The 14,185-nt window shown below is 36.8% G+C and overlaps 1 protein-coding gene across 3 annotated transcripts in view; it reads right to left on the reverse strand.

The window, feature by feature from the left end:
* Nucleotides 1-10,790, reverse strand: part of LOC132117205 (unconventional myosin-Vb-like) — a 49,153-nt gene extending 38,363 nt beyond the window's left edge. Inside the window, exon 1 of one of the 3 annotated variants that reach the window (XM_059526326.1) lies at nucleotides 10,255-10,790. In XM_059526326.1, coding sequence (XP_059382309.1) covers nucleotides 10,255-10,281 — 27 coding nt within the window. In that variant the 5' untranslated portion in view covers nucleotides 10,282-10,790. Of the gene's footprint in view, nucleotides 1-8,096; nucleotides 8,561-10,254 lie in introns of those variants that run through there. The other 2 variants (XM_059526328.1, XM_059526325.1) reach the window with 2 other exon arrangements.
* Between the last annotated feature and the right edge of the window lie 3,395 nt (nucleotides 10,791-14,185).

The raw sequence follows: 14,185 nt of genomic DNA on the forward strand, positions 1-14,185 counted from the left end.
AACAAATGCATCATTACCAATACAGTGATAGCAAAGAACCACACTATAGGCTCAGGAAGGGTGAAGCCCAATGAAACAATAGAGTCTATTTGGTCCTACCTCTTTAGGTTGGGGAGAAGCACTGGCCCCCTTTCATTCAATTAATTAATTAATATCACTTTGTGCTCCAGTGCTGAGCATGTCCTATTTTTAAAAGCACAGGCACATATCCTTACTAACTTTCTTGGCCTTGAATGTGGTAGATGCGTTGCTGTGCAGGATCAGAAAGCTCTCGGATTTAATCAAAAACACCTTAATTTGTTTTCTGAAGAACCATGAAGGTCTTACAGGTTTGGAAGAACATGAGGGCGAGTAATTAATGACAGAAAATTCATTTTTGGGTGAATTATCCCTTTGACATAAAGTAGAAATATTATACTAATAAGCTTCTGTAAAGAACTCAGTTATTCACAGAGATTTTCACATGGATTAATCAAAACTGGTTCCTCAGAGAAATGCTGAATTATTGACTAAGAAACTTGTTTATCAACCATTTCCTGTGAGTCCAGAAAAACTGGCATAGAAAATGAGTACACTGAAGTGATGGGAATTCTGAAGAATGTACGGTGAATGTACAGTATCAGAAAAAGGGTTCCGAAAAACTCTTTATGGGTTTCTCACACTTAAAATCCATTATTTAAGCATAGCTCACCCTTAAATCATTTACTTGAGTGTCATCCCAACAATGTATGGCTTTATATTTGTCTTTCTTGTGGAACACAAAAGGCGGCATTCTGAAAAAACAAAATTGGAACTCATTCACATTTCATTGTCTGGACAAAAAAAACATAAAAAAAATACTATTGTTGTTGTTGTTTAAACTATAATTATAAAAACAAAGGTGTAATATTGATCTAATATTTCTTAATATATGATGTATTTTGGTTGTAAATTATAATTATAGTAATAAATGTGCTGTGTCTGAAACTGGCTATAGATTATAGTTATTTAATACATTTGCATCTTTTGATTTGTTAATCACACTAAGCTATGTCAATTATTGTGCAGCCCCATTTCTTTGTTTTACATCCTACATAATTAATCATTAGGTTTTCATTAACTCGCAAAGCCCCTTATGGGAAACCCTGTTCTAAATGATGACAGAAAAACATAGATGGCATGTCTGATGAAAGACAGCCTTGGATGCCACATCTCAAAGCCTTAACAACAACATAAGCAGACAAGATAAATGACATTGCATCATCTTTCACTCAGTGAAATTTTTGTATGTCTAATTTTTTAATCTCCCTATTATTAACCCTCATTCTAGATTTCTCACAAATATTCATAACACAAAAGGAATTAGCATGCATGACGAAGCTTTAACGGACAAATCAATCAGCTGAAACAGGTATGATCTTTGAACCATAAAAGCTGATACTGCATGAAGCAGTAGTGACAGAATGTCTAATAAAAGCCAAGAAGGGAAACCATTAACCAGACACGAAACTCTCTTTGGTGTGTTTAGCATGTATGCCATTCCACACCTCATCCTGTCATCATGCGAGCCTGACTGCTTTGTCAGTTGTTCCAATGCATTTCCTGCCACCGTAATGAACTTCTCATCAGAGTCAATACAATCAGCTGCAAGTTTGCAAGGGTCATTTACAAGTGGGGAGCCTTGCTACCAAGATACATGGATGACTGTCACACAGCACTCACCTTGGCAGAAATTTTTATGTGAGTGCTGTATTGACAGAAATAATACAAGCAAACAATTCAGCTGTTTGTGAAAAAGTGTGATGTTTTATTATCTCAGAGTCTGAGCTCTCTGTTTGGCTTGAAGGACACCGTAATAAAGGCCACAGATAAATAGTGGAAAATCTGTTGTGGTGGGAGGGAGCTGATGAGGAACTAAGGTGAGACCTGTGTGACTGGTTTTGCATGGTTTAGCTGCATAATGAAGAGCCCTGGATCCACGTCAGCTGTTTAACTGAGCAGTGAGTGTTTGCAGCAGCTGTAATAATTAGATTTTGGTTAAAAAGAGAGATCAAAGTTAAAAGATAAACAGCTGAGTTTTACCGTTTTTGAAATTCGAATCCATTCAGCCGATCTTCGGGTCTGGTGGTAGCACTTTCTGCTTAGCTTAGCATAGATCATTGAATCAGATTAGACGGTTAGCATCCCCCGATGGAAAATTCAAAGTTACGATTTTCTAGGCTAACTATACTCGCAACTTTTCATTTTCCACCAGTCTTAGTACATGATATAACTACAGTAGAGTCAAGTTTTAAAAAGGTAAAATATCGAAACTCTTTGGTCATTTTTGAGTGAAATGCTAACAGTCTAATCATATTTAATGATCTGTGCTAAGCTACAGCTAAAAGTGCTACCGCCAGACCCGGAGATCGGCTGAATGGATTCGAAAATGGTAAAACTCAACTGTTTATCTCTAGGGGAGTTGGAAAATGATCCTATTTTAAGGCAACATGAAACATCATTCTCAATCTACTTCATAATGTAGTGTAATTCACATTTAGGGGCTGTATATATATATATATATATATAAAATTCAGCAAAGATACAAGGAAATTTTCCAAAAAAGAGACCTGTAATGTTACAAAAGATTTCTATTTCAAATAAATGATGTTCTTTTGAACTTTCTATTAATCAAAGAACCCTGAAAAACAAATGCACCATGGTTTCCACAGAAATAAACAAACAGAGCAGCATTACACTTTTCAACACTCTAATAACAATAAGAAATGTTTCCTGAGCATCAAATCAACATTTTACAATGATTTCTATAGAATTATGTGACACTGAAGACTGAAGTTATGCCTGCTGAAAATTCAATAAATAAATTACAATTGAAAAGATATTAAAGTAGGAAAAAATACAAATGTAATATTTCACAATATTACAGCTTTTACTGTATTTTTGATAACATACTGTAACTGCAGACTTGTTCACCATAAGAGAATTTCCGAGCTAAGAACTTGAATGCTAAAGTAATTCAAAATTAGAAATTACATTTTGAAGAAAAATTCTGAAGACAAAATTTTTTTTTTTTTGCTTTTGGCATCTTTGCCATTACATCTGTGAATTCATGTTGCTTTCAAAGACTGCTTGAATTGAAAACTAAAAACATTTATTCACATTTATGAATAACAGTAATTACTAGAAATAAATCAACTTTTCTTAGATCCCTAGTATATTTCTGTTTGGGAATGATCAATGTCAGGAAGTCTCCGGTTTCAATGGGTTCTCCAGACTTTCCCTTTAGGCTAAAGGGTAAAGGGAGATAGTACAAAGCTCTGTGTCTCTCTGGCCACACTGTGATCACTGGCAGCACACTCACAGAAGCCCTACAGGGAAAGGTCAGGGATTCCCTGGAGTATGTGTTACACTTTTCTTTTCAACCTCTTTGTCCACTGTTTAGGAATAACTGGCCGATTGTCTGAATCTCTGTGAAATCTGACACTAGTGTCTGATTGTGCTGGATCAGAAATGAGGATTTGTAGCAGTGGTTAACAGGTGAGCTGCCCTAGGAGATTTCTGGTTATATCAATGAAACGTAATAGGAGGAGAGCAGGTGCTCTCAATAAATGTTTCATTGCACGCCTTTTCCCAATTCTGTATACAGACATAATAAAAACAAATTGAGAGGCTATACTGCATTGCCTCGCTGAAGCTCAAACAGTAGAGCACACCACTAGCAACAACATGTCATGAGTTCGAATCTCAGGGAAAGCAAGATCTGATAATATGTGGACCTTGAATGCAATGTTATTCACCTTACTCACCTGCCAAAAGCACCTGCCAAATGCATGAAGGTAAATGTATTGCATTATGAGAGATGTATCTTGCACATTTACAATACATATGTTTTTACAATTTTGCTTTAGTATGTTTAGAATTTAAAAAAAGAAAATAATTCATATTATTAGATAATATTCACATTTAGATTTATTATTTAAAAGAAATCATATGCATTTAAATAAAATGATTTCATATTATTCTTGTGTTTATTCAGTGTATAGCATGCCTTTTTTAAAATATATATTCATTGTAATATTCTAACCATCTGTTTGGTTGAAGTAAATTAATGGTTTATAAAAAAAAAAAATAGTTACCCCTATATATATATTTTTTATCTATATAGATATCATAATATATTAAATATTGTCAAAATCCTGAAGATTGTCTAGATCAAATTTATTTATTTATTTATTTTTTTTGTATTTTATTTGATCAATATTTAAGCAATATCGACCGTAGCCTATTACACTGGGTTAATCAAATAACTTTGGGGTGTGCTGATGGAGCCAGGGATGTTAAAACAAGAATTGGTCATAAACCATTTTTAAACCTGCCATAATTCAAATTATGTTGTACTGGGGACTCAGAAAGGTACACAAAAAGGTGCATGAACATTACAATAAAAGCTCTACAGTCGTGGCCAAAGGTTTTGAAAATTACATAAATATTAGTTTTCAAAACGTTTGCTGCTAAACTGCTATTAGATCTTTGTTTCAGTTGTTTCTGTGATGTACTGAAATAGAATTACAAGCACTTCATACGTTTCAAAGGCTTTTATCGACAATTACATGACATTTATGCAAAGAGTCAGTATTTGCAGTGTTGGCCCTTCTTTTTCAGGACCACTGCAATTCGACTGGGCATGCTCTCAATCAACTTCTGGGCCAAATCCTGACTGATAGCAACCCTTTATTTCATAATCACTTCTTGGAGTTTGTCAGAATTAGTGGGTTTTTGTTTGTCCACCCGCCTCTTGAGGATTGACCACAAGTTCTCAATGGGATTAAGATCTGGGGAGTTTCCAGGCCATGGACCCAAAATTTCAACATTCTGGTCCCCGAGCCACTTAGTTATCACTTTTGCCTTATGGCACGGTGCTCCATCGTGCTGGAAAATGCATTGCTCTTCACCAAACTGTTGTTGGATTGTTGGAAGAAGTTGCTGTTGGAGGGTGTTTTGGTACCATTCTTTATTCATGGCTGTGTTTTTGGGCAGAATTGTGAGTGAGCCCACTCCCTTGGATGAGAAGCAACCCCACACATGAATTGTGTCAGGATGCTTTACTGTTGGCATGACACAGGACTGATGGTAGCGCTCACCTTTTCTTCTCCGGACAAGCCTTTTTCCAGATGCCCCAAACAATCGGAAAGGGTCTTCATCGGAGAATATGACTTTGCCCCAGTCCTCAGCAGTCCATTCACTATACTTTCTGCAGAAGATCAATCTGTCCCTGATGTTTTTTTTGGAGAGAAGTGGCTTCTTTGCTGCCCTTCTTGACACCAGGCCATCTTCCAAAAGTCTTGGCCTCACTGTGCGTGCAGATGCGCTCATACCTGCCTGCTGCCATTCCTGAGCAAGCTCTGCACTGGTGGCACTCCGATCCCGCAGCTGAATCCTCTTTAGGAGATGATCCTGGCGCTTGCTGGACTTTCTTAAACGCCCTGAAGCCTTCTTTACAAGAATTGAACCTCTTTCCTTGAAGTTCTTGATGATCCTATAAATTGTTGATTTAGGTGCAATCTTAGTAGCCACAATATCCTTGCCTCTGAAGCCATTTTTATGCAACGCAATGATGGCTGCACGCGTTTCTTTGCAGGTCACCATGGTTAACAATGGAAGAACAATGATTTCAAGCATCACCCTCCTTTTAACATGTCAAGTCTGCCATTCTAACCCAATCAGCCTGACATAATGATCTCCAGCCTTGTGCTCGTCAACATTCTCACCTGAGTTAACAAGACGATTACTGAAATGATCTCAGCAGGTCCTTTAATGACAGCAATGAAATGCAGTGGAAAGGTTTTCTTGGGATTAAGTTAATTTTCATGGCAAAGAAGGACTATGCAATTCATCTGATCACTCTTCATAACATTCTGGAGTATATGCAAATTGCTATTATAAAAACTTAAGCAGCAACTTTTCCAATTTCCAATATTTATGTAATTCTCAAAACTTTTAGCCACGACTGTAGTGCTTATTTCAGATTTCTCTCTAGAGCCCTCAAAGAGACTGTTGTTTCTGCATCAGTTACTTTAGCAGTGGCATTAACCAAGCCATGAGTGAACGGAGTGTGATCTCACATCCAGCCCATGCTCCACTCCCCCTGGACCTGCATAAGACTTGTTTACCTGCCCAGAAGCACTGAGAGACCTTAACAGTGACGTAACATACGGTTTAATCAAGGAGATGCAGTAACAGGAACAGAAGACCATAGAGTACAACAAAAAGCATATATATAACGAATATAGAAAACGAATGAATATACGAATATAGAACGAATATAGAAAAAGGTCATTTTTGTTTAAAAACAGCACAACAGAGTCTACTTGGGGCTAATGACTCTTTTTGTCAATCCCAACAAATCTAGGTTGTTTTGGGGTCAATTCAATTTAACCTCCGACGAAGGAGGGGGGTCGAAACTTTGGGAGGGGTGCATTGTGCCCCAAACTAATCCTCTTTCTAAGAGAAATAATCGACGAAAGACACAAAGCTCCAAAAAACAGACTACATGGGCAAAAAAAGGAGGCAGATTATTAAGATTAATTAGGAGATGAGAAAGAGGGGGTTAAACAAGATCATGCCTGACTACTGTATCTATCCCCCTTGAAACAGTGGCCTGAAGTTCACTGGAAAAAAGCCTGGCAGTCCAATCAATAGTATTTGTTCTCAGTGTAATCGACGACACATGTGGGTGTCAGGGTGGTTATGATGACATCACTGGCTTGGCCTTTTTATGCTCATTGAGATAACAGCACACAAGTTAATAATACGACCTGAAAGCTGTGAAACACTTTTAGGGCAAAAGAGTATCAGAACAATACCACAACACAAAGGCCAAAATAAGGGACTGAACTGAGGTAATATGAATCCACCCTTATGATGACTCTGTGAGAACCGGACTGAACTGAAGAGTCTTTCCACGGCTGTTGACTGGAGAAAAAAAATAAATTCATTTTTCATACAAGCCCAAACAACTTGGAAAGACTGAGTCACCTGCAGCATTGGTATGTGACCATAAACATAAGGCTATACCAAGGTTATTCCTAATCTGTAAAATCATATTTACATCTAGCTTTCCCACAGTAAAATATATTTCTATGAGAGGTCAAAAATATTATAATACAAATAAACAAATATCAGTTCATATTTGTGGAATAACAAGGCATAACTGCTAAGTTTATATTACTTTTTCCAGTCGTTTGTACCAATTCCTATATGATAAGATATGTTACAGGCATACACGGTCATAAAAAAAGTAGATTTTCATAATAACTTTTCCTAATTCTGGGAACCCTGAGAATAAATTACAACCTGCAGAACAAAAAAAAAACAAAAAAACCTACAATATTTAAAAAATCTAATTATAAATTCAATTCCTCACCTTCAACCAACAAATGTTAAATCATATTGCCAAACAGTTCATCTATGAAAATAATTTACAGTACATTAATATCCAATAAACAGTAATTATTGTTTACTGCTTATGCTGGTTTGACAGATACACCTTAAACGTAAACAAACATCTTTCCTTTAGCCGCATATTTATATAAATATTAACTATAAGAGTCACTAAAGTCCTCAAAAGAGGAAGAGTTCGTCATAAACACTGGCTGTATCTCCTATCCCAGTGAGTTGTCTATATAGACAGCATTATTTGGCAACACAGACGCATTTGAACTCGCTCAAAGATGCTGTCTTGGTAGGGAGCTCGAATGGTTTTCGAAACACAGCGAACACTGAATCTACGACAGCTCGAAACCAACAGAAACACACACCTGTCCGAGAGACTTCCCCGTGTTTTAGGAAGTTAAAGGCAGTTAAGCAGAACTGCAGGGCGTCAAATAATTAAATATTTCCCTTAGTGCGATTGTATAATGCTTTGAGATTAATTACAAGATTTCAATGTTAGTCCTGTTAACGTTACATTAATCGAGGATTTAAGATTGGTGAAGGCGTTTCGCGTCGTTTAACGTTGCCTCACACAGTAAATTCATTTGTACTGTTCACCGGTCTCATATTACTAACTATTTATTTAGCTATTTCATGGTGAAATAAAACTGATCCAAACCACTCACCCGAGAGTAGAGTTCAGTCACAGACATGGTCCCAAATAGAGCAGCTCCCACCTAAACGAGTTACAGGTAAAATATCTCCTTTTGAATACGATGATATTCCCAACAAGTTTTATAATCCAGGTTTCCTGTGTCCTGTCACCACTCCATGTCGTCCTGTCGAGCTGGTTTGTACTTTTGAACTCCCCCTGACGGCTAATGTTAGCGCGTTAGCAGCGCCTGATCACGGCAGGTGTCTGTCTGTCCCCATGACTGAAGTTGAGTTGGAGAAGCCCCTTTCATCTCATCCTTCACATATTAAAAATCAAGTTCAATTAAGCGATGGCCACGACTAATCACTGAGTCATAATAATTAATGAAAGGTACTGGTTACATGTGAGAAAAAAATATGTAATTGTCAAAAAACAGGAGTGAAGTTGCTTCCCTCCCTTCTTCCCTTCTCCATGGACTCTATCATGCTGACTGACATGACCGCAGAGGCAGAGAGGCTCATGGATCAATGGCGCAATTCAGTGTGTCTACAGCGAACCCCTCCGGCCAATTACAGCAATGCACTACAAAATCACATGTTGACGGAAATAAGGACGTCGTGGTTATTCCAAGTGAAGGTTAAAGAACGCCCGCTTGTTTAAGAAAATATTACTAGAGCATTTTTAAGCGTTTGCTTTTGTAAAAGTGTCGTTTACATTTAAATGAGTTCTGAACACCAAATGAGGAGAGATGCAAAGCTACAAGCATTCGTCTCATAGCTGTAAATGAGATGTAAATATACGTATGTGTGAATGACAAATGATGTCCAAAAGTAAAAAAAAAAAAACTAGAGAACACTTTAAAAACTCTACAAACTCATTGGAAAAAAAAGATTAGGGCCTTAAAGTATCTAGTTTACTTGTCATATGACAACAAAATGGTTTTCTTACTAATATTTCAAAACAAACCAAAATAATAAACAAAGGCACTTACTATAATAAATCCAATATTTCCCCCTTGTTTTTCTTTTTTCTGTATTGCACTTCTGCACCACTAGCTTACACTGAAAACTTGCCATTGTGTACTGTGAATATTGATAGCTGAGTTTGGGTCTTATGATAAATTGTTACTGTTGGTCCTCATTTGTAAGTCACTTTGGATAAAAGCATCTGCTAATTGACTAATTGCAAATTTAAATGTAAAGTAGCTGCTTATTTTTTTTTTAAAGAAATAATATCTTTTTTTTTTCTAATAATGTATTTTTTTAGAGACTTTTCTTTTATCTGGACAGTTATTCCATACATATTTACCTTTAGACCAAACAAAAATGTTAAAAGTAAAAATACTTGATTACTTTTAATTCAAAAATTGTTTCTTCTAGAAAATGACTATTCCAAGTAAATTTTTTAATTAACTGCAGTCTTATTTACCTTTATATGTATAATATTTGAACGGCTTATTAGATCCAGACAATATATATCCAGACACACACACACACACACATATATATATATATATATATATATATATATATATACACTGAATGCAGTGCGTTTTTGACAGTCATCCGAGAGCATTTTAGATTACATGATTGTTTACCACATTAAATTATTCTAACTTTAATTTACTTTTTTTTAAATAGTCTACATAGTCATACACAGTATAAGCTATTAAATACATAGAAACACATAATTTCACCAAGATTACATAACTAATTTGGTCCATTTCATACAACGTGATTTTTAACACAAGACTCTCTATATCCATGTCCTTTCTTGTGTTTCTCAGAAATATCTGAGAGCAGAAGCTGTCATGAATAATCAGATAATGTGGACTGTGTATGCTCAGTATCTGCATCATTAATCAAAGACACAAAGCAGAGCAACACAACAGCCTCTCTACGCTTATCTGTAAAATGCAGAGTGGACACAAGCCACGAGTAAACAACAGGATGAAACATAAATTCAAAATAAGAAAAGCCTCAGTACTGGTCACATCCTGAATAAGGTCAGAACAAAATACATTAACAAATGCATGAACGTGTTTATTCATAAAGCTGTAACCTGTAACTATCAGTAGACCACATACTGTAATTAATGTGATGTGAAAATCTAAAATGAAAGAATCAGAATCAGAATAAGCTTTATTGCCAGGTATGTTTAGATGTAAAGAGTAGCAATGCCTGACCTACCTTGACATAAAGTTCATGTTCCCGCATCTTCTTTTAGAAACTGTACCAATATCCACAGACACAAGGATCATCAGAGCTCTGAATTATTCAGACGTTGAATATTCCTCATGTTATGCTTAAAAAGATATGTATAGTGTACTTTGTAGTCCCAAACTGGCTTGGGTAAAAGTTAAACCTGTCTGAACAGCCAGGTGAGAAAGAAAATAGACAAAAATGACATCAGACCAATTGTTCCACACCCATACCACTCCTAGGTAAGGTATTGGGTGTTGACTAACTTCTTCAACATATACGAGCTGTCGTGGAATTTACAGAGTCAAACGTTTTCCACCCACTAATCATTTAACCCAGCAGCTTATTGGTCTAAAACCTTGTCGCTAAATCATTATGGAAATAATCTGCATGTTAACTGTCATTTCTGAACCTTAAGCTTTTGACCTCTTTTGATACTACTGTATGTACTGTACATGTTTCATAGCAACCCTGGACAGTTTCCCATTGTTTTTAAAATGCCTGGTGTTATATAAGGCGTCATTGTATAAGGATGTCAGACTGACTTGCAGAAAGAGGACACTATTCACAGTCTATTAATTGAAATGATTAGCTTTCTTTAAATAATTATTTTTTAAATATGCAAATATCTACCTCAAAAGAAGTTAATCCAGTCAGACTTGTATTTAGGTCTAAATACCAACTATAGCACAGTATATCCTGAAGGGATGAACTGCTGTGGTGCCAGATATTGGCCTTGAGAGGATGTCCTGGATCTTCTTATTGTACTGCTCCTGGTACCACAGACACCTCTGGAACTCTTGTTCTTCCTCAGCTTGTTCTGCTTCATGAATGCGCTGGCGGTGCAGCATCTGAGCCAACAAATCAGCTTATACTCTTGAGTAGTCTCCCTGAAACTGGAAATTTAGGAAACAAAATATAATTTGTTGTATGTTTTGGTATAGGTATGATTCAGTTGAACAACTCTGACAGACAGGAGTCTTTTCTTCTTCATCCAGCAATTTGTTCTATTCAAGGATTCTGTGGAGCTCCTCTCTCTCTTTGAAAGGCTCAGCCTGTTTCAGCATATTCTCATTCACTAAAGAGAAAAAGATCACCATCATGATATATATATTTTATATCAGTTTGTAGTAAATTATTTGATTCTCACCATGGCTGCATTTGTATAAAATAAAAAATAAAAATGTATATATATAAATATACAGCATATATAAATATGCTCTCAACCTTTTCTGAGGATGGTACTCCCCTAGTTATGCTTGGAGATTTCAACATCCATCTAGATAAACCTCTGTATGCTGATTTCCACACTCTGCTTGCCTCTTTTGATCTCCACCGAGTGTCATCTACTGCTATTCACAAATCAGGCAACCAACTGGACTTTATTTATACACAACACTGCTCTACTGATCATGTTCTGGTTACTCCACTGCACACGTCGGATCACTTCCTCTTCACTCTTAACCTCAACATGGTCCCTGACACTTCACTTACCCCTCCACATGTCATCTTTCGACGTAACCTACGCACACTTTCACCCTCCCGGCTATCTGCAATGGTTTCATCTTCAATTCCTTCCCCTAAACTGTTTGCATCTTTGGATGCTAACAGTGCTACTGATACTTTCTGCTCCACTCTTACATCTTGTTTAGACACTGTTTGTCCCTTATCTTCCAGGCCAGCCCGTAACACCCCTTCTGCCCCTTGGTTATCTGATGTTCTGCACGAACACCGTTCTAAGCTTAGAGCTTCTGAAAAGGTGTGGCGAAAATCCAGAAATACTACTGACCTTAATATGTATCAGTCACTCCTATCTTCTTTCTCTGCTAATGTCTCCACTGCTAAAATTACATACTACCATAACAAAATTTACAATTCGTCTAACTCTCGCATGCTTTTTAAAACATTTTCCTCACTTCTTTGTCCTCCTCCTCCTGCTTCATCTCTAATAGCTGACGACTTTGCAACATTTTTGCAACATTTATGCAACATTTAATAAAATTAAACACATTAGTGCACAATTTTCCACACCACAATCAGTCAAGCTCATATCACCAGCAAACTTACACTCATTTACATCCTTCTCTTCACTCTCTGAGGCAGAAGTCTCAAAACTCATCCTTTCTAATCACCCTACAACTTGCCCGCTTGATCCTATTCCATCTCATCTCCTTCAAGCCATTTCTCCTGCAGTTGTATCTGCACTCACTCACATCATCAACACATCCCTCCACACATCATTTAGAGGCATGTATAACTCCACTACTTAAGGACCACTTCTCTTCTCTGTCTACATGGCATCATTAGGTTCTGTCATTCAGAAACATGGCTTTTCATACTACTGCTATGCTGATGACACTCAACCTCTCATTCCATCCTGATGATCCGACAGTAGCTATTCGCATCTCAGTTTGTCTAACAGACATTTCTTCCTGGATGATGGACCATCACCTTCAACTCAACCTTGCCAAGACAGAACTGCTTGTGATTCCAGCAAACCCATCGTTTCATCACAATTTCACCATCAAGTTAGGCACATCAACCGTAACTCCTTCAAAAACAGCCAGAAGCCTTGGAGTTATGATTGATGATCAGCTGACTTTCTCAGACCACATTGCTAAAACTGTCCGATCCTGCAGATTTGCTTTATTCAACATCAAGAAGATCAAGCCCTTTCTTTCGGAACATGCTGCACAACTCCTTGTTCAAGCTCTTGTTCTGTCCAGGCTGGACTATTGCAATGCTCTCTTGGCAGGTCTTCCAGCCAATTCAATCAAACCTTTACAATTAATTCAGAACGCAGCAGCAAGATTAATTTTTAATGAGCCAAAAAGAATACATGTCACACCTCTGTTTATCAATTTGCACTGGCTTCCAATAGCTGCTCGTATAAAATTCAAGGCATTGATGTTTGCCTACAAAACTACCACTGGCTCTGCACCCATTTACCTAAATTTGTTACTTCAGACTTATGTGCCCTCTAGAAGCTTGCGTTCTGCAAGTGAACGTCGCTTGATTGTGCCATTCCAAAGAAGCACAAAGTCACTTTTACGGACTTTTAAATTAAATGTTCCCTCCTGGTGGAATGACCTCCCCAACTCTATCCGGACAGCTTAGCCATCAGCTTAGAGTCCTTAGCCATCTTCAAGAATTGGCTTAAAACACATCTCTTCCATCTTTATTTGACCCTCTAACTTTAACACTCACTATTCTAATTCTATTCTTTAAAAAAATCTAACTACCTTTCTAATCTTTTTATATTCCATTTTCTTTTCATTAATTATGCAATTGTATGTGTGTGTGTGTGTATGTGTAAAGACCTCTAACACTTAGCTTGCTCTATTCTTTTTTTATTCTATCTGTTTTCTTTATATTATATTATTTAAAATCCCATGCTAGGTGTACTGTGTTAACCTAACTGAGACTTATAGCATTATAGCATTTATATATCATTGCTCTTTTTGTTGTTTTTGATTGCTTCCACTGTACTCATCTGTAAGTCGGTTTGGATAAAAGCGTCTGCTAAATGAATAAATATAAATGTAAGTGTAAATATACAAATGTTATAAAAGTATATAATATACACACACACACACACACACACACGCATAAATAGATAGATAGATAGATAGATAGATAGATAGATAGATAGATAGATAGATAGATAGATAGATAGATAGATAGATAGATAGATAGATAGATAGATAGATAGATAGATAGATAGATAGATTCTCTTGCTGCCTTTCCCTGACTCCACTGTGCCTCTCTGCGGGCCCAGGCCTGCTGCAGCTCTGATTCAAATAGCTGCTCTTCCAGCTGCTCTGCCAGATACTCCCTGTACCTGTTCTGCTCCTCTTGACACTCAAGCTTTTTAGGGAAGAATATTTGGTAAAAAAAATGAGAAATTTACACTCCTTTA

Source organism: Carassius carassius, chromosome 36, assembly GCF_963082965.1.
Source record: "Carassius carassius chromosome 36, fCarCar2.1, whole genome shotgun sequence".
Classification (NCBI taxonomy): Eukaryota; Metazoa; Chordata; class Actinopteri; order Cypriniformes; family Cyprinidae; genus Carassius; species Carassius carassius.